The 20,468-nt window shown below is 44.0% G+C and overlaps 1 protein-coding gene across 1 annotated transcript in view; it reads right to left on the reverse strand.

Moving 5' to 3' along the window:
• Positions 1-20,468, reverse strand: part of GARRE1 (granule associated Rac and RHOG effector 1) — a 553,275-nt gene that overhangs the window by 353,624 nt on the left and 179,183 nt on the right. The window contains exons 3-4 of the mRNA XM_086951262.1: positions 18,600-18,740; positions 18,407-18,502 (exon numbers count right to left, since the gene is read on the reverse strand). Of these exons, the coding sequence (XP_086807388.1) occupies positions 18,407-18,502; positions 18,600-18,740 (237 nt within the window). The remainder of the gene's footprint in view (positions 1-18,406; positions 18,503-18,599; positions 18,741-20,468) is intronic.

Raw genomic sequence — 20,468 nt, forward strand, 5'->3', positions numbered from 1 at the left:
TGGCACTCTGCACTTTCTGGATTCCAGCCTGTGGAAGTTACATCCCAGAGTATTTGCAGAACAAGTGGGGCCCATTCTCAGTGGACGTGTTAGTCTCCGGTTGGATCAGCAGCTTTCCAGATTTTTCAGCTGGAGACCAGACCCTGAAGCCATGGTGGCAGATGCCTTTCCCTCGTTCGCAATGATCACACGTGCTTCGACACAGTTTCAAAGGCAGCAGTGTGGAGATCTAAAGTCTGGTTTCCAGTTCTTCTGGAACTTTCATGGGATTCTCCAATCCGACTCACCCTGCTCCCTCACCTCTTTCTCAATCCGGATTAACTGCCTTACCAGTTAGTACTAGAAGGTACCCTGACCCTAATGGCTTAGAGGATTACAGGTGACAGTGGTCACTCCTAGGCCTTTCGCAACAAGCTGAGGAACTCATATCCAAGCCATGGGCAGACAGCACCATCAGGAGGTACAAATCAGCCTGGACTCGAGGGACACTGTTTGCAACAGAGTTTGGATCCTGTGGAAGCTGATGTAGTCCAGGTGTTGAATTTCTTGGCTTGTCTAGCGCCTGAAGGCTTAGCCTATCGATCCATTAACACCTTCCGGTCTGCCATTTCAGCCGCCATAATCAATTGGAGGGCGTTCCAACTGGGGAATACCCTCTTGTTTGCAGACTTTTGAGAGGAATGCGCTAATCTCTCCCTACGGCTCCGAGAAACTCAGCCTTAAGGGATGTTAATAGAGTAATACATTTGTTTTTGTCCTGGCAACCTAACAATTACTTATCCCAGAATTCACAGCCCACCAAGCTAGCAATGCTATTTTGTCTCATTTCCCGTAGATAGGTGTCGGAGGTCCGGTCTCTGGATATATAAGGCAGGATTTTTTCCCCCATTGAGGTGGCCTTCACTGTTTGTAGAAGAACAAAGTCACATACAATAACCATCATGCACCCTGCCTTCTCAGATTCCTCTAAGTTGTATGCTGTGCAGTATGTTAAGGCTTACTAAGAAATGTCTGACAAAATTCGGGTGAACAACAATTGTTCATTAGTATCAAGAAGCCGTTTAAGGAAGTGTCTTTCCCTACTACTGCACGGTGGGTACGCTGGGTGTCCGTCTTGGGGTGCTAGAGGAGCCATGGCTTCCAAGGACTTTTCACTTGTGGAAAGATTGGAGGACATTACGAACACAGCGGATTGGTCCTCAGACTCTACTTTTGAGAGGTTTTACTTCAAGCCGGTGCTGGATATGGCTCAGTTGGAAGTGAGCAAGCTTTAAACCATCATAATCCTCGTCTCTGGTCCTGACATAGAATGAAAATTATTCCTAACTATTGTTTAGGAAAGTTTCAATTCTATTAAGGACACGGAGGTGAGGATTATCCCAGCCGGTGAGAAGGGATTCTTCTTCTCAACAGGGATCCCTCCTTAGAGAGTAAACACGTTCAGGATGTATAAATGCTATGTACTAAAGTCTTGAACGCGCCTGGTAACTTGGTTCATTGTGTGAAAGCTGCATTTGTTTTCCTATATAAAAGAAAGGTTCCATATTGTTTCCTTCTTCTCTGATTACATCATCGGATGGTGGCAAGTAGGACCAGTGAAGAAGAACTTAAGGCCCGACTCGCGTGACGAAAGGGGAGGGGGGGCTCAACAGAAAGTAAGGGAACATACAGATGCAAGAGGAGTCTGATTGGTTGTTATAATGGACTTCCAATGTTATGTGATTGGCTGTTTCTTGATACCATTCCCAGGGAATCATGGGATGAGAGTTTTCTCGTTCTTTCAAGTTATTAAATGTGCTTTGAAATGGCTGCTGTAATAAAAAGTGAAGGGAGCTAAAGCATAATCCTCGCCTCCATGTCCTTCATAGAATTGAATCTTTCCTACATAATAGTTAGGAATAATTTTCATTTGTGAAAGAAAGAGTGAAGCCAGCAGCTGGTGCAATTAAACATTGATTGCCCAATACCAAGACTAGTAGTCCTTATTCCACTACCAGACACTCACGGCCCCTTTTTCTCACTCATGCAGGTTCCTGCTTTCTCCTTTTTGTAAGGGTTTTGCAGAGTTTCTCCTCCTCTGTTTCACGAATCTGTATGTTTTGACTCTCTTGCACTCTGTAAACATATGATGCAGGAAATAAGTACTGATCTCCAAAAATTAAATGCCGGAGCACCCCACCGGCTACCACCAGCTCACATTAAGCATTATATATAGGGGCTTTCAGCCAGCCATCTTCAATCATTGGCCTGTTACTGTGTCCTTTACATTTTATGCCGCCCATTACAGGGTAAAGTATGGAGCAACGGTTCATCCCATTTGAAACACTGCCTAAATTCACTTTAAGTGGTGGCATTCTACCCTGTTACAAGGAGCACATCAACACACAAAGTTTTTCCTTTAAGTGCCACGGTCTAATATAGGAATGTGTGTTTCGATTCAAGAATGCCCAGAATCTTCCGCAACAATAAAATTTTCAAAAAACAAGCATTGACAAACCCAAAAGGCATATGGTCAACACCAGATCTATTGGCCAAGCCAATGCTTGTTCTGATGGGCGCATAGACTGGTTCCAGCGGCTCTTCAACAGAGTTTAAAAAACAATATATTAGTCTTTATCAGAGTTTCTTTACGAATATAGGCTGCTCAGTGTTTACGGTAGAGCATCGGAGGCAGCGCAGGTTATCCTATTTTTTCATTCTATCCTGCTGCAGTATGATCCTAGCTATTAGAGCTCAGTGAGTTGAAAGTTATCACTTGAAACACGTGGCAGGTCGTGAATTCGAATACAGGCAATGAATTCCAGGTTCTGAGGGTCAGTCAATTCAGCAGCAACAACTGGATACTACCAACACCTTACTGAGGACAGCATACGATGCAATTATGCTACGTTTGGGTTTAAGAGCAGCACATCCATGAGCCTCCTAGTATCAGCATACAATTATCAGTCGGAACAGTAAAGTTTAGGCTGCAGCAAGCTGGCGCGGCCCCAGGAACAAGTGCCTTTAAGTGCACGGGTTCGAACACTTGAAGCTTGCATGCATCTAACAGCATTAGCCACACGCCACTTTACAATATTAGCAGCTTTCATAGCATGCTGCAATGTTACCACTGCCCCCTCAAACCAGGCAGATAACGAACACGGACATAGGCAACAGGTCTGAACTCTAAAATGAGTATACCGACTTCACGTCGGCATTGACGAATTTTAAACACAAAGGTATAACAATGATTGATAGCAGGAAATGGGAGAGAAAGCTAGAAAAAACATGCACTCTCAAGGAGTGTTAAAAAGCAAATTTAAAAAAAGCCTTTTATGATGCATTGCTACAGTAAAGGGGGAGATCGAAATGTAGCTAGAAAATTGTACAATAATGAAGGATGTTGCAAAATGTAAACACTTAATGTGTGCAGTAGGAGCGCACAGATACATACTTTCTATTATCCATTGGCTGAATAAGAAGCGTGCAAGAACGCGTTTTAAGTAATTTCACTTCACAGCGTGGACGGACTCTTTGTAAAGCATACCGCATAATACCACTAATTTTATATTTTGATAAGATTGTATACTTTTATAGCCCTAGCTATCTATTATGGGTGGGTGCAGTGCTTTAAATTGACCGTTACTGAGTACCTGTGCTATTTTAAGTTGAAAGGACGAGCACCTACACTTCTCAGCACTCCTGTAGTACACTTAATGAGAATACCAGCACTTCTCAGGGGGCAAACATGTACTCTGTGAGTACCAGCACTTCTACGTTTCCATGTTAAGTACTGGCGGTGTGCATTCATAATACTAATGCCGTGCACCTTGTTATTTAAAAACTGTCCAGTGGGTGGCAACATTGTTCTAAATTCAAGTGAATAGGGTTTTAAATACAAATGAATAGGATAGACAGTCAATGTTTACCCCAAGTGACAACTATGGTTATTGAGACGGAGCGAGAGTGGGTGGGTGGGTGAGTGTGTGCGTGCGTGTGGGGAGGGGAGGGGGCATTTGCATTTTACAGCTCTCACACAGTGTCGCTTGGCAAATAGACACAACACACACTGCTTTAGGGAGTGGCCTCATTTGCTATTTTGATGTTTCTACATCTTTGAAGGCAAACCTTGTGGTAGAAATAGATATAGGGGCGTAGCTTAAAGGGGTGTTTGGGGTGTTACGCCACCCTAATAAATGTATTTTCCGGTAATTAGCTGGGTACAGTGGCTTTCAGTCGGGTATGGTGAGGTGTCTGTCGGATTTCACAAAGAATTTTTACGTACATACAGATACAACTCACACTCTCTCTGTTTAGAAAGCATTCAAAGGTGTTCGTCTTTAGGTCTCGTAGAGAGACCTATTACCGTCAAACCAGAAATCTAAAACAAGGCGGATTTTGCCGAGTGCATGTGTGTCCGTGCACGCACTCTCCATTTGCTTCCCGAGCCGCCTGCCTGCTTCACACATCAAAGCCATCAGCCTCCCTCCCACCTCCCCCCTAATTGCTTTCCCTTATCACGACCGCGGGGCCATGAGCTACTTCAAAGAGATCCGCTCCCCGCCTCCCGCCCCCCCCCTGCCGTTTGTCCTGTCTATTGAGCCTTTCTCACCTCTCTCCTTATCTCCTTTTCTCTCCCACTAGCTCCACTTCTGTGGTTTTCTGCTGTCAACCCTCATTTCTTCCTTCCACTTTATTCCCTTCTGTCCATCTTTCTCTTTCTATGTATATCCAAGTCACCAGCCTCACCTCTGCTATTTTCTTTTCTCTTTCTCCTACACCTATGCTTCTCTACCCACTCTACCCCCAGAATTTTCCCACTTTATTTTCTTTTCTAATCTCTTTTGTCTAATTGCCCACAACCTTTTCACCTGCCTTTCTCCCTGTTTCAACCCTGCATTTGCTTCTCTGTCTGCCTTTAACAATTTATTTTCGCTTTTACTTCCTACATGTAATGGTCTCGATCTCTGTGCCTCTCTCCAGACTGCCAACCCCTTGTTCTTTCTGTGGCTCACTCCCCGCAGTCACTAACAGCCCTGGCTTATCGTTGCCAAAACTGTTTGCTATCGAGTATCCATTTCCAACCTTGCATCCAGCAACAGGCTGTACTAGAGTGATGTTTTATAAATCACGCAGCAAATTGTTTAAAAAATCCATGCTGTGTTCATCCTGGTCACATTCGGTACTTTTAACTGGCCTGTCCGGCTTCACAGAGGGCCCCCCAAACAGCCCTTTCTTGCATTGGCTCAGGGGAGTTCGCATACACACGTTGCTTAATCAGCTATTGAGTGCATGTGATCTCTGGTGGGGCCTGCTTGCACTCTCTGCCTCCATCACAAGGGTAGATGGCATGTCTCTATTTGCGTGACATTGTTTGCCTTCTCACTGGTAACAGTGCAGCCCATTATTACGTTTCTCCCAGTGGTATTTCTAGCAGCGACCCCCAAAGTGTTCACTTTCCCATGCACACAGCACTCTGGTGCCAAAAATCACTTAGAAGACTTTGGAGGCAGTTAGACTCCCACGGTTAATCAATCAAATGAATCAGGATTTATAAAAGCGCAGATGCCCTTGCCTGGTGTTGCTGCAGTTTGAAACATCTTGTCATGCAGGTCTTTTTTATTTATCTTTATTCAAGACTTTTCAGACATCCATGCCTCTTCAGTGGATAGTTTGTGATTTTAGATCCGAAGTTTGGCTGTCGCTTGGATGCAAGTTGCATAGAACAATTTACATTAAAGTATAGTTCTGTTTTTATTATGCTCTGGCAAGTTTAATGTGTGGGTTCATGTAACTATTATTGAAGTATTCTGCTTATGAAGTTGCTGGTTGTCAGACCTAAGTTGTGGGCTATACTGCATGATGTGTTACAGCAACTGAGTGATGTTTATTCCATGCCAGAGCCCCTTCAACCAAAACTTGAAATAAGATCTAATTCATATGCTTGTAAAGAGTACATTTCTTTCTGGTGGTCTCTTAACCTCACTACTGGAACAACATACATTCACTCCATAATACACGGGTAAAATACATTGTCAGGCTCTGCTTCCTGCTTGTTTATCTCCAAGTCTCTCATTCCTTCTCTTTCTTTTCAGTGTGATTCCACTGACAACACTTGTGCACTAGTCCTACTAGAGCAAATCTGCAGTTTTATTTTTTTTCTTTGTTTTCAGTGTGATTCCACGGACAGCACATCTACCATTCTGCGCTCCCTCGCAATGGGTCAATGTGCTAGTTATAGAGTACTTGTGTGTTCGTACCCGCACCCCCCACACAACCCCCCACACACACACCCCACACATACAACCCCCCCACACCCACCCACACACGCACACAACCCCCCACACACACACCCAGACCCCCCACACACACACCCAGACCCCCCACACACACCCAGACCCCACACACACACCCAGACCCCACACACACAACCCCCCACACATCCCCACACACACAACCCCCCACACACATAACCCCCCACACACATAACCCCCCACACACCACACCCCCACCCCACACACAACTCGACGCACAACCCCTAACCCACACAAGCAACCACTCACACCCAACCCCCCACCCCGCACACACACACCCCACACACCACCCCACACACACACACAACCCCCGACACACAGGCTCACACACACACAACCCCACACACATACAACCCCAAACACACGCAACCCGCCCCACACACAACCACAAACACACTCAACCACACTCCACACTCAACCACACACACAACCTGCACACAAAACCAACCCCCCCACACACACACACCCCACACACACGCAGCCCCCCCACACACACCCCATACACCCCCCCACACACACAACCCCCCCACACACACCCCCACACACACAACCCCCCCACACACACCCCCACACACGCAACCCCCCCACACCCCCCACACACAACCCCCCCCACACACAACCCCCCCCACACACACAACCCCCCACACACCCCCCCCCCACACACCCCCCCACACACACAACCCCCCCCCCACACACAACCCCCCCACACAACCACAAACACCCAAACCCCCCCACACCCACACAACCCCACACACAACCTCCCCACACACAACCTCCCCACACACACACAACCCCCCCACACACAAACCCCCATACGCACCCACACAACCCCACCTCACCCACACACAACCCCCCCACACACAACCCCCCCCACACACACAACCCCACACACACACCCACCGACACAACCCCCCACACACAACCCCCCCCCACACACACAACCCCCCCCACACACACAACCCCCCCCCCACACACACAACCCCCCCACACACACAACCCCCAAACACACCCACACACAACCCCGCTCACACACAACCCCCACACACACACAACCATATATCTATCCATCCATCTATGGCCCTCACTATCTATCCATCCATCTATGGCCCTCACTATCCATCCATCCATCTATGGCCCTCACTATCCATCCATCCATCTATGGCCCTCACTATCTATCCATCCATCCATGGCCCTCACTATCTATCAATCCATCCATGGCCCTCACTATCTATCAATCCATCCATGGCCCTCACTATCTATCAATCCATCCATGGCCCTCACTATCCATCCATCCATCCATCCATGGCCCTCACTATCTATCAATCCATCCATGGCCCTCACTATCCATCCATCCATCCATCCATCCATCCATCCATGGCCCTCACTATCTATCAATCCATCCATGGCCCTCACTATCTATCCATCCATCCATCCATGGCCCTCACTATCTATCCATCCATCCATGGCCCTCACTATCTATCCATCCATCCATCCATGGCCCTCACTATCCATCCATCCATCTATGGCCCTCACTATCCATCCATCCATCTATGGCCCTCACTATCCATCCATCCATCTATGGCCCTCACTATCCATCCATCCATCCATCCATCCATCCATCCATCGCCCTCACTATCCATCCATCCATCCATCGCCCTCACTATCCATCCATCCATCCATCCATCCATCCATCCATCCATCCATCCATCCATCCATGGCCCTCACTATCCATCCATCCATCCATCCATCCATCCATGGCCCTCACTATCCATCCATCCATCCATCCATCCATCCATGGCCCTCACTATCCATCAATCCATCCATGGCCCTCACTATCCATCCATCCATCCATCCATCCATCCATCCATCCATCCATCGCCCTCACTACCATCCATCGCCCTCACTATCATCCATCCATCCATGGCCCTCACTATCCATCCATCCATGGCCCTCACTATCCATCCATCCATCCATCCATCCATCCATCCATGGCCCTCACTATCCATCCATCCATCCATCCATCCATCCATCCATCCATGGCCCTCACTATACATCCATCCATCCATCCATGGCCCTCACTATCCATCCATCCATGGCCCTCACTATCCATCCATCCATCCATCCATCCATGGCCCTCACTATCCATCCATCCATCCATCCATGGCCCTCACTATCCATCCATCCATCCATCCATGGCCCTCACTATCCATCCATCCATGGCCCTCACTATCTATCCATCCATCTATGGCCCTCACTATCTATCCATCCATCTATGGCCCTCACTATCTATCCATCCATCCATCTATCGGCCTCACTTCGCCCGCACTCTATATCGCCCGCCCTCACTCTATCTATCTATCTATCTATCTATCGCCCGCCCTCACTCTATCTATCTATCTATCTATCTATCTATCTATCTATCTATCTATCTATCTATCTATCTATCTATCTATCTATCTATCTATCTATCGCCCGCCCTCACTCTATCTATCTATCTATCTATCTATCGCCCGCCCTCACTCTATCTATCTATCTATCTATCTATCTATCGCCCGCCCTCACTCTATCTATCTATCTATCTATCTATCGCCCGCCCTCACTCTATCTATCTATCTATCTATCTATCTATCTATCTATCTATCTATCGCCCGCCCTCACTCTATCTATCTATCTATCTATCTATCTATCTATCTATCGCCCGCCCTCACTCTATCTATCTATCTATCTATCTATCTATCTATCTATCTATCGCCCGCCCTCACTCTATCTATCTATCTATCTATCTATCTATCTATCGCCCGCCCTCACTCTATCTATCTATCTATCTATCTATCTATCTATCGCCCGCCCTCACTCTATCTATCTATCTATCTATCTATCTATCGCCCGCCCTCACTCTATCTATCTATCTATCTATCTATCTATCTATCTATCTATCTATCGCCCGCCCTCACTCTATCTATCTATCGCCCGCCCGCCCTCACTCTATCTATCTATCTATCTATCTATCTATCTATCTATCGCCCGCCCTCACTCTATCTATCTATCTATCTATCTATCGCCCGCCCGCCCTCACTCTATCTATCTATCTATCTATCTATCTATCTATCTATTGCCCGCCCTCACTCTATCTATCTATCTATCTATCTATCTATCTATCTATCGCCCGCCCGCCCTCACTCTATCTATCTATCTATCTATCTATCTATCGCCCGCACTCTATCTATCTATCTATCTAACTATCTATCTATCTATCTATCGCCCGCCCTCACTCTATCTATCTATCTATCTATCTATCTATCGCCCGCCCTCACTCTATCTATCTATCTATCTATCGCCCGCCCTCACTCTATCTATCTATCTATCTATCTATCGCCCGCCCTCACTCTATCTATCTATCTATCTATCTATCGCCCGCCCTCACTCTATCTATCTATCTATCTATCTATCTATCGCCCGCCCGCACTCTATCTATCTATCTATCTATCTATCTATCTATCTATCTATCGCCCGCCCGCACTCTATCTATCTATCTATCTAACTATCTATCTATCTATCTATCGCCCGCCCGCACTCTATCTATCTATCTATCTATCTAACTATCTATCTATCTATCTATCGCCCGCCCTCACTCTATCTATCTATCTATCTATCGCCCGCCCTCACTCTATCTATCTATCTATCTATCTAACTATCTATCTATCTATCTATCGCCCGCCCTCACTCTATCTATCTATCTATCGCCCGCCCTCACTCTATCTATCTATCTATCGCCCGCCCTCACTCTATCTATCTATCTATCGCCCGCCCTCACTCTATCTATCTATCTATCGCCCGCCCTCACTCTATCTATCTATCTATCGCCCTCACTCTATCTATCTATTTATCGCCCGCCCTCACTCTATCTATCTATTTATCGCCCGCCCTCACTCTATCGCCCTCACTCTATCGCCCTCACTCTATCGCCCTCACTCTATCGCCCTCACTCTATCGCCCTCACTCTATCGCCCTCACTCTATCGCCCTCACTCTATCGCCCTCACTCTATCGCCCTCACTCTATCGCCCTCACTCTATCGCCCTCACTCTATCGCCCTCACTCTATCGCCCTCACTCTATCGCCCTCACTCTATCGCCCTCACTCTATCGCCCTCACTCTATCGCCCTCACTCTATCGCCCTCACTCTATCGCCCTCACTCTATCGCCCTCACTCTATCGCCCTCACTCTATCGCCCTCACTCTATCGCCCTCACTCTATCGCCCTCACTCTATCGCCCTCACTCTATCGCCCTCACTCTATCGCCCTCACTCTATCGCCCTCACTCTATCGCCCTCACTCTATCGCCCTCACTCTATCGCCCTCACTCTATCGCCCTCACTCTATCGCCCTCACTCTATCGCCCTCACTCTATCGCCCTCACTCTATCGCCCTCATCGCCCTCACTCTATCGCCCTCATCGCCCTCACTCTATCTATCGCCCTCACTCTATCTATCGCCCTCACTCTATCTATCGCCCTCACTCTATCTATCGCCCTCACTCTATCTATCGCCCTCACTCTATCTATCGCCCTCACTCTATCTATCGCCCTCACTCTATCTATCGCCCTCACTCTATCTATCGCCCTCACTCTATCTATCGCCCTCACTCTATCTATCGCCCTCACTCTATCTATCGCCCTCACTCTATCTATCGCCCTCACTCTATCGCATCACCACAGAATCACTCAGGGGCACCACAACATCACTCAGGGGCACCACAACATCACTCAGTGGCACCACAACATCACTCAGGGGCACCACAACATCATTCAGGGGCACCACAACATCACTCAGGGGCACCACAACATCACTCAGGGGCACCACAACATCACTCAGGGGCACCACAACATCACTATGCGCTACCACAGCATCACTGAACGCCACAGCATTACTCGTCGCCACCACAACATCACTCAGCGCCACCACAGCATCAATCTGTGCAACCATTCAACAACAACTGGTTTAAATATGTTCTCTCAATGTTTCAAGCTTTATTACAAATGTCACAAAAAGATGTTAATATTTCACTTCTGTTCTTGGATTTTCGTTACAATAAAATACACTGAACATAATCTACACAAAAGTTATTAACAAAAGTTAAAGCTATTGCCATTATAAATTACAATAACTTTTATGTAAGTATTAATTATTTTAAAACAATTAAAAGCCATTGTTATTTGTAATATCAATACATCTAAGTCACGTAAATACAACACATATTGCATTACAAATACTATAGGTGTCATTTGCGAAAGTTAAAACCATTGGCATTGTAAATGACAAAGCTATTAATTGCGCTATTTTCAAAACCAACACATAAATAAAAGATTTGGCATTTACAATACCAATAGCTCAAACTTTCCTAATACGAGACCTATTGCATTGCAAATGCTTGTTATGTTTTACCAAATATTGTGATTTCTGTCACCTACTACCCCACCAATCAGTATTCTTCTTCCTTTCCACTACCCCTATAGCCTCTCTCATGTGCCCTGCTTGTTTATAATGTATTGTAACAATGTATTCCAGCGTGACTGTTGAAAAATCTGAAGCTCACAGCCCCAATCGTAGTGGCCAGGCTACGCCCCCGAATAGAGATATTCATGAGAGGTGGATGAAAGCAGCAGAGCCACATGTGTTTTGGTAAATGATCTAACCAGCAAGGGATGCAGGGGAAAAAACACTGATGCTTATAAAAAATGTATAATCCAAGGCGAGGCTGGAGACCGGCGAGAGTGGAGGGACTGATGTTTGACCGGACAGCTCGTATTACATTAAGCAGCTCTGATTGTTAACTGTAACAACAAACAAAGGCGTATGGGTATATGCACCAACTGGGAAAGTGTTGTCGTGGCTTGTCGCCATTGTCAGGTGGCTTCAGAACCGCAGTCATGTGTATTACAACAATGTACTCAGTGATGTGAACTGCAAACGGCGTTGACGTGCAGTGATCTACAGCACACCGCGGAAACGCGTGCAGTCTGGAGTCTTTTCCGAGTCTTTTAAAAACCGAGTTACAATAAACGTAGGCCTGGAAAAAGGGGCCTATTTCCTGCAGTGAACTACAGATGCCCCTTAACCTTGGTAAAATACGTTCTGCCGAGATGAAATTAGGCAGCATATCAATGTCTTTAGTTCTACTATATAAAATAATTTAGTAATTATATTTGTTTGTCCCCGATTTAGAATATACCCATCAATAGTGAGGATGTACTATCCGGAGCATTAGGGCTTGGATTAACAGAACTAGTATTTATTTTGTGAGCACTAGATGCAATTAACGTATTTACGTACGGGTTAACCTCCTACAAAGCCCAGACCGTTCCTATAATGCTTTTATTTGTACAATGTTATCCAATTTTAGGTCTGTAGAACTTAACACGCTCAAAGAGGATAACCATGTCTACTGCGTCAATGTCAGAGGGTACCACTCTTGGGGTGTAGCGGTTTCAAATAATATTAGAATAGTGGGTTTAAAAAGAAGAGCAAACAGCAGCGGGTCTGACAAAGTGAAGAACATCAGTTTCAGCATGAGGTAAAGTTGATTCTTTTTTTGGTTGCTACTAACCGAGGTGGTTAACAAATGTAAACCTTGGATTTTTATACATTTAGCTATAGATGAAAATATTACTTTTGGTACAGCAAAGAAAAATGGTAGTTGTGTAACTAGAAGCCTAGTGTATTGCTCTTTTTTTGTTTTCACAAAGCTAGGAAAGTTCTAACTGAATGAGGACAGTCTTCTGGTCAACTGTAACAATCCTTTTGTTTGGCCTTTTTTCTGGACTGACTGAGGGTTCTTGAAAAGAGGGGCTCCATTCCTCTTTCACATACTGGATTACTGAAATGAGTGGTTCGAACGAGTTGTCAGTAGGGCTAAAGTTCTGAAGAATAAGGAGGATGAGGAAGTCGAAAACACTTAACACTCTTGTAAAGCATATGTTCTAAAGAAGAAAAGGATATGCGAGATCTTTTCTTGGGGCAGTCAATAGTTACTAGAAAGTATCCTGTGGGCTACTACCGTTGTCTCCGGGAGAGGCTGCTTTAATACCAAAACTGAAGCGTGACTGTACACAGTTATTCTCAGTGCTATGTGGTGAGTTTTTAACATCTACCACCTGCCTTGTGTGACCATTAACATCTCCTTACCTAGAGTCAAATGCCCAAATCAAGAATGTTAGAACCAAGCTATGAAGAATTCTGTAAAATCATCGAGCACCGCAAGTGCACGCACATGACTGTTGCGTTTATCAGGTACAAAACAGAGGGCTAGTTGGAAACAAAACAAAACCAGAACAGGACAATACAGCTTTTTCAAGTCCCACAGGTCTTTTCTGCCAATATTGTCGGTACCTGGAAATGAAGCAGTTTTGAATCATGGCAACACAAACACATAAAATGCATACAAGGTGGAACAAAGGGGATTTAGTCCACTTCAGTTTCTTCCAGTTTCACATCTATGAATAGCCTGCCCCATGTCGGAGGTTGGCACTCGGAATGCAAGCCATTTTGGAAACCGAACAGAAGTAGGAAAATGTAGCTTGAGAACAGCAATAACATGTCAGGCCATAAAACACACACAAATATATACATATTTAACTTGTTACTTTTGTTCCAACTCATTGGTGACTCACGAGAAATGTAATCAAATTCATAAGAGGTGAAAATCTCCACCTATGAGAAGGATGCTAACAAAGGTAAACTTCTCTTCTCAAAATGTATACAATTCAAAAGCTTTTAAATAACCTATTTGATAACAATGATCACGTAAAGGCATACCTGTACTGTTTTATTATTTATGAAACACAGATTTTTGAAAAAGGCAAAACTAAGGAAAAAGCAGGAAACAAAATTGGACTGTACCACTTTAAGGCAGGCAGGTAACTAGTGAATTACTGAGTGAAATACAGTTAATTTTGAAATTCATTTTGAGTAAATATCTTACTTGCTTTATCGTTAACCTGCAGGATACGTTAGAGGGTGATTGCTGGGTTGCTAATGGATTGAATTTTTATTTTATTTTTTTTTATCAACTTATATGGCGCAACAGCTACCCAAAAAGGGTTTCCCGGCGCCTAACACACAGCCTGGTATAGAGTGTAGACAGCATAGGTGATCGGATTACTGGTTAAACAACCAGGTTTTTATCTCCTTTCGAAACCTGAGAGGGTTTAGCTCTTTGCGTATTTGAATTGGGAGTGTATTCCAAATGACGGGACCCAGGTAGGCAAAAGATTTGCCTCCCATCCTGGCCAGCTTAAATCTGGGGACACAGAATTTATCAGCTGCTTTGGATCGTAAATTCCTATTAGGGATGTAGGGGGAAGCTAGTGCCTGCAAATATTTAGGAGCGGTACCTGCTTTGATTTTAAACATGTAGTTTAGTGCTTTAAACCTAATGCGATTCTCCACCCTCAACCAGTGCAGTTCACACAGGTAAGGGGACACGCTGCTGTTTTTAGGTATGTCACAAAGAAGACGAGCGGACGCATTTTGTACAAGCTGCAGTCTTTTTGTGACTGCTTTATTTGCACCTAGATAATGAGATGAATGAGGAGAACCAAGATGCAGAATTGACATCAAGCAAGTAGCCCACACAGAGATGACCTTAAGGGTCTGCCTCTGAGTCAGTCTAGAAAGCAGCCGAGTTTGGCAACGGAAAAACCAGACCTCAACATCTGCGCGGCAAATCTCTCTGATGGTGAGATTTCTGGGAAGAGTAAAAGTATCTGCCTTGGAATGGGCTCAAGCACATATCAGAAGGGATATGTAAGCGCTTTACGAGTTACAGGTACTATTTGATAATGTTCGTCTAGCCAAGGGCTATTTATAAGCAGGAAGCTACTTCAGTTCAGCCTCATACTTTGCAACTATTTGCTAATCATTTTTGTTCTGTCCCGGGCTTTCCTTCGGCTGAGCAATCTCTCTGCTGAAGAGAAAGCAATAGGGACAAAGTTGCGAGAGAAATGGTTTGATTTAAATGAAAAACGGAAATTCTTTTTGAAAAAAAAATAGTTTTAAAGGTAAGTGAATAAGAAATAATGTACATGGCACAAGAGCACACCAAGTGTGCATCTCACCCACCTTTCTTGCCACGTAATGGTCCTCAAGAAAGAATACTTACATGACAGCTGTTGCAGGAGGTCAGACAATGCACACAAACGGGGCCCATCAATTTGGAAAAGACTACACTCAATTCTAACTAAGGAGATGGCCATTACCCTTGAGGATATACTTTCTTCGGGAAAAAAAAGAAAAGATTAATAGGATAGGTTTAGCTAAATTTATAATCTTGGGCCAACATCTTGCTCAAACACCACAATGATGTGGATAATCTCAATATATAAATGATGGCTTCTTAGCCTTCATCTTGAGACCGTCATGCAGTCTGAAGAAAGTGTGAAATGTCTATTCTTCAGGAAGTCAGGTGCACGGCTGACAAGTTTAGCGAGGAAGGATGTGTTGGACGTTTTTGCATGGAACTGGACTTCATGCCAATGTCCTGGGGCTTATCTTCTTGTTGGTTTCAAAAACTGCTTTGCCTAAGGAATGGAAATAACAGTGAAATGACACTAATCTCTATTATGGAGTTTCTAACTCTATGCTGTACTTTGGGAAGAAAACGAAGGGAGAGGACCTAAAAAACTAAAAATAAAACACACAACCAAGCCTTTCACTTAAAGTTTGGTCCTGAACGCCTAAAAAAGTAAAGTGTCACAACGTTGCAGACAGATAACTGCAGAATACGCCAGAAACTAAATAATTTTCCTAGTACTTTGTCACTGAAGATGTATTAATGGCCTTCTGAAAAAAAATCCAATATAGGTGACTTCTTTTAGGTTCACCACACCAGGACCATCATAGGCTGTAGATAATGGGCCAGGAACCAACAGCAGATTGGACAAGTCTCCTTTGAAGGTGTCCTGCACATCATACAATTGACAGAGTGGTCATATTATTAGTATAGACCAGCACTGTGTTAAATGATTTCGGGAGAATCAACAATTTAAGGGTTAGATGGACTACTCTTTGGTCTAGCATGTTGAAGTAACATTTGTTAGACAAGCACAATGATGTACTCCATGTCACAGAAGCATTTGTGCAGTTTGAAGTAGTCTGAACTCCATCATACCACAGATTCTAGTGCTCCGGCGCACTGGTAGGTCTTGCTTTTTGGCTCTATATTGACTTTGTTCCGTCCCAAAGTGACAAACTAAGCCGCTTACAAGCGCCACCACTGATGTTGGTCTCTTTCTGGACCGCGTGTGCCCTCAGAAGGAAATCCAAAAACCAACTAAGTGTACAGCTCTCCTGCTTGGGATCTTTTTAGATGGAAAATAGAACATTCCAAAGAATGGGGAAGTGGAAGGGCATTGAGGAATCTGCGGTTAGAGAGAGTATCCACCAGAAACAGCATTACCAAAGATGAGTAACTTCTGACTGATACTTATAACAGCAGATTCCTCACCTTTACAATAGATACCAAAGCAGTATCTCTCAACATGGAGGGTCTATAGATTGGGCTCAGAACAAAAAAAGTCCTGCAGGACAGAATGGGTAAAATATCCTCTTGGACCGGTTTGACAAGGCAGTAGTGCTTTGTGAACGTGTACATGAAGCCCACATCCCAGCCTGAAAACTGCCAAAAATAGGCTCTCCACTGGTGCAATGAGCCCTCAGTGCTACCAGAGGCTGCTTCTTAGTTAGTACATAGCTAATTTGATGCAAAGGAGTCTCCACTTAGACAAAAGTTTTTTAAAAAAAGCTTTACATTTCCTTGTCCCAGAGAACCCCACAAAAGCGAATTGTTCAGCTATTGATTTTTGGTGCGATCAATGTCAACCCATAAAGATCTTTTAGTGCCAGCCAATGGAGTTTTTCCTCGTCTTCAAGAGGTGGGGAGGGACAAGGAACGTTGGGAGGGTGACTGATTGCCCAATGGTGAAACAGTCCAGATTTTGAGCACAAAACGTTTCTTGGTCCTCAACAGAAGTTTGTTTGGGAAAACTGAGATGGAGGACTGCTGCAGAGAGAGCCTGATGCTCACTCACACGAATTGAAGTAATCGCCACAAGGAAGACAGTCAGAAGTCAAAATGAACAGTTGTACTTCGGCTCGAGGGGAAGTACACACGAGAAAAGTTGGGACCAAATTGAGATCCTAACTGTAGCATTACAAAGAGTTTAGTGGAAAAACTGTTAAACCTTTCAGGAACCTCATCACAACGTGATTTAAACAAGGACCGACCATCCACCAAATACAAAAACGCCATAAGGACCGATAAACAACCTTTAATGGTACTCCACTGCAAGCCTTGCTGGTTCAATGACAAAACAAGCAATATGACATTCAAAAATATGTCTTGTAAACTGGTCTGTTTTGCAGACACCACACCAGGCCACACATTTGTCCAGTGACTGCTGTAAATGTACTTTGTAGAGGGGTACCATGCAGCAAGATTAATATCCACTGCAACCTCTCAATCTCCACAAAACATTTGTGGTAGGCTCGTAGTTATTTTATCGTCAAGGTCACATGCTTGATTTACCATGCTGTGTCATATTTATAGATGAGTGGTTAAATTTTTAGGGATTTATTCTGTTGTGTATAGTTTTATGGTTGGTGTGTTCTATTGTGAAGAGGTTTCTGGGAGGCATTTATTGACTTGTTTATATATACATCTTTTGTAAGTATGTATCTACTGGAGATGCTTGTGAAGGTCTTAGCAGTTTGTGAAGTTTATAGATAAATAAAAACAACCTGCTTTCTTTGACACTTCATATCCTTTCGGACTTTCATTCTTTACAGCAAAAAGACTAACCCCCTCAAATGGCCAGTTGACATTCAAAAGAGGACTGCATTTATTCTCTTGCTATGAACATAAAACTTGTAAGAATACAACTTATTCGATGGGTAAAACTCAAACCGTAATCCAATTCAACTTTACAGGTAAACAGTTTCAACAAAAAGAACAATAAACGTCAGGTGGACGTGTGTAGCCCAGCTAATCAATAAAACACCTTGATGCGTTTTGAGTAAGTTATGAAATGCGTAATCGATCGAACACCTTGTCTTACCTGTAAACTTGCCTCAATAGCCTTAGGATTCAAGTGGAAGCCTGCTTTCATTGCATATTCACAGTGTCCTAAGCTCTCCAGGGCTGCTTTATAAGCCTTTAATGAAACACACAAAATAAAGGAGTTTAATAGGTGTCAAGGTCATTCTCGTTGTCAGTTTACCTTAATTCGGATTTCAAATGATGGCACCCACCTGCAAAGCACTGTCAGTTTTCATGTTCAGTTCTTTCAGTTGGTTTTCTGGGATGGCTACTATTTGTGAACAGAACAGCTGCTGTACTTCAATGCCAGCAAGGCTACCATCACATCCTCTCTCCCGCAGGCGAGATGTTGCCTTTCAAAAGAAAAAAAGTTATGTAGGAGAGGTTCATCTCAATTATCAAATCTTAAAAGACACAGCCATCAATGAAAAAACGAAAGCACAATTCCAATACATGCGTTTCCTACGCACATGGTCTCTTACACAGATTTTCAGCATCAGAATAACTAACTTGAAAAATAAATTATTAGTGCCTTGTTAAGTTTAAAAATATATACATTTTATTTATACTTTTTATATCGTGTCATTCACCAGACAATCCCATTATTAACTGCAAACTTGTGAGAAACATAACCTTATTTTAGTAATATTAGAGGTAAATTATTACAGTCACTTTCTGAATTACCCCAGGCGAAGGGAAGATAAAGAAAACTTTTCCCTGTCCACCTGAAGAATATCTTCCATCTAAAACGACTGTGGTAGCTTCCGTAGAAGCAGAGCTAAAACCACAGCATGTGAAAGCACAGAATTGGGCAATGTCGTGACAAAGCCCCAAATCGTCAAGCCACAAGATCTGGACCACCCTTGGAAGCTGAAAGGGTCGCAGAGGGAGGCGAGGCAGCTCAGAAGTAGTCCAATATGGCCTGGTGAAAGGCTTCGACCTGATACAGATAGGAAGAAGGAGTAAAAAATGATGGCTTAACTTTAGATGCGGGATCAGCTAGGAGGATTAGACCAGCATCTAAGAATGGCACCCCAGAATCTCTCAACGGTATGAGAGCAGGATAGTTTCCAAAGGAAAAAGAGGACTTATACCGTTGACATCGTTTTTGCAGGAGGACCCTTTGGTGGATTACTCCTTGCTAGGGATAAGAAATGAACCTGTAAAAATGTTACTTTACAAAAGTACCAATTATAGGCCGAGTGACATCGTTTAAACTAGAAATCTAAAGTAGTTAAAAAATTGTATTTTATATTTTATTTTTCTGAAATCATAAACAAAGATGTACCGGAATCCACTGTGTTACTGGGAATATAAAAATTACAGCCCTGGGCAACAATTTTGGCTTCCTTTTGGGGAAGGTGTGCAGATGCAAACATGGTCATTCTAACAAAGGCAAGGTGGATGATTGCATGACCCAGATACCCACTGGGGTACACATTTGATACAGGTAATTAGGTATCCATCGCTACTTCTGGCATACAGTACATGGCCGTGGATCTTGGTGGTATGCTGCAACACCGGTGTAGGCGCGGGAGAAGAGAGGGTACTATGAAGTCTGAAACTGAATTGATTGCTGGAGGTGGAAAGGACAGTTAAAAAAGGTAAACATATAAATTAGGTGATCTCAGAACCGTATAGGTGCTGGTAGGCAGGCCAACTGACACCTGGGTTTTGGTGCGCCCGATAATAAAAACTAAATGAATTCTGCTTAATGGGATATTAATGTATTGCTGTTAAAATGTAATTTGCCCTTTTCACCCAGATGAGTCACAGCAAGGTATCCAATTAAATAACTAGAGAATGGACAAATCAGTTTGACGTCATAAGCAGCTTTGAGTATTAAGTTCAAAAGCTTTTTCAAAGTCACAAAAGAGACTGAGCACAGAGACACCTCAGCGAGGTAACTAACGTATTACCAGTTTGAGGAGGGGTCCAATGGTCTAGCTCTAACAGCGAACAAAGAGGGAGAACCCCATAGTTAAGTCGTTATCTGTAAGTTATACATTATGCCACCTTGTTATAAGATTAGGATTCTTTTGAGAGTAGTCACTTTTATCATAACTCAATAATAGGTAAAG

This window comes from Lissotriton vulgaris, unplaced genomic scaffold (assembly GCF_964263255.1).
Source record: "Lissotriton vulgaris unplaced genomic scaffold, aLisVul1.2 SCAFFOLD_1284, whole genome shotgun sequence".
NCBI classification, from domain to species: domain Eukaryota; kingdom Metazoa; phylum Chordata; class Amphibia; order Caudata; family Salamandridae; genus Lissotriton; species Lissotriton vulgaris.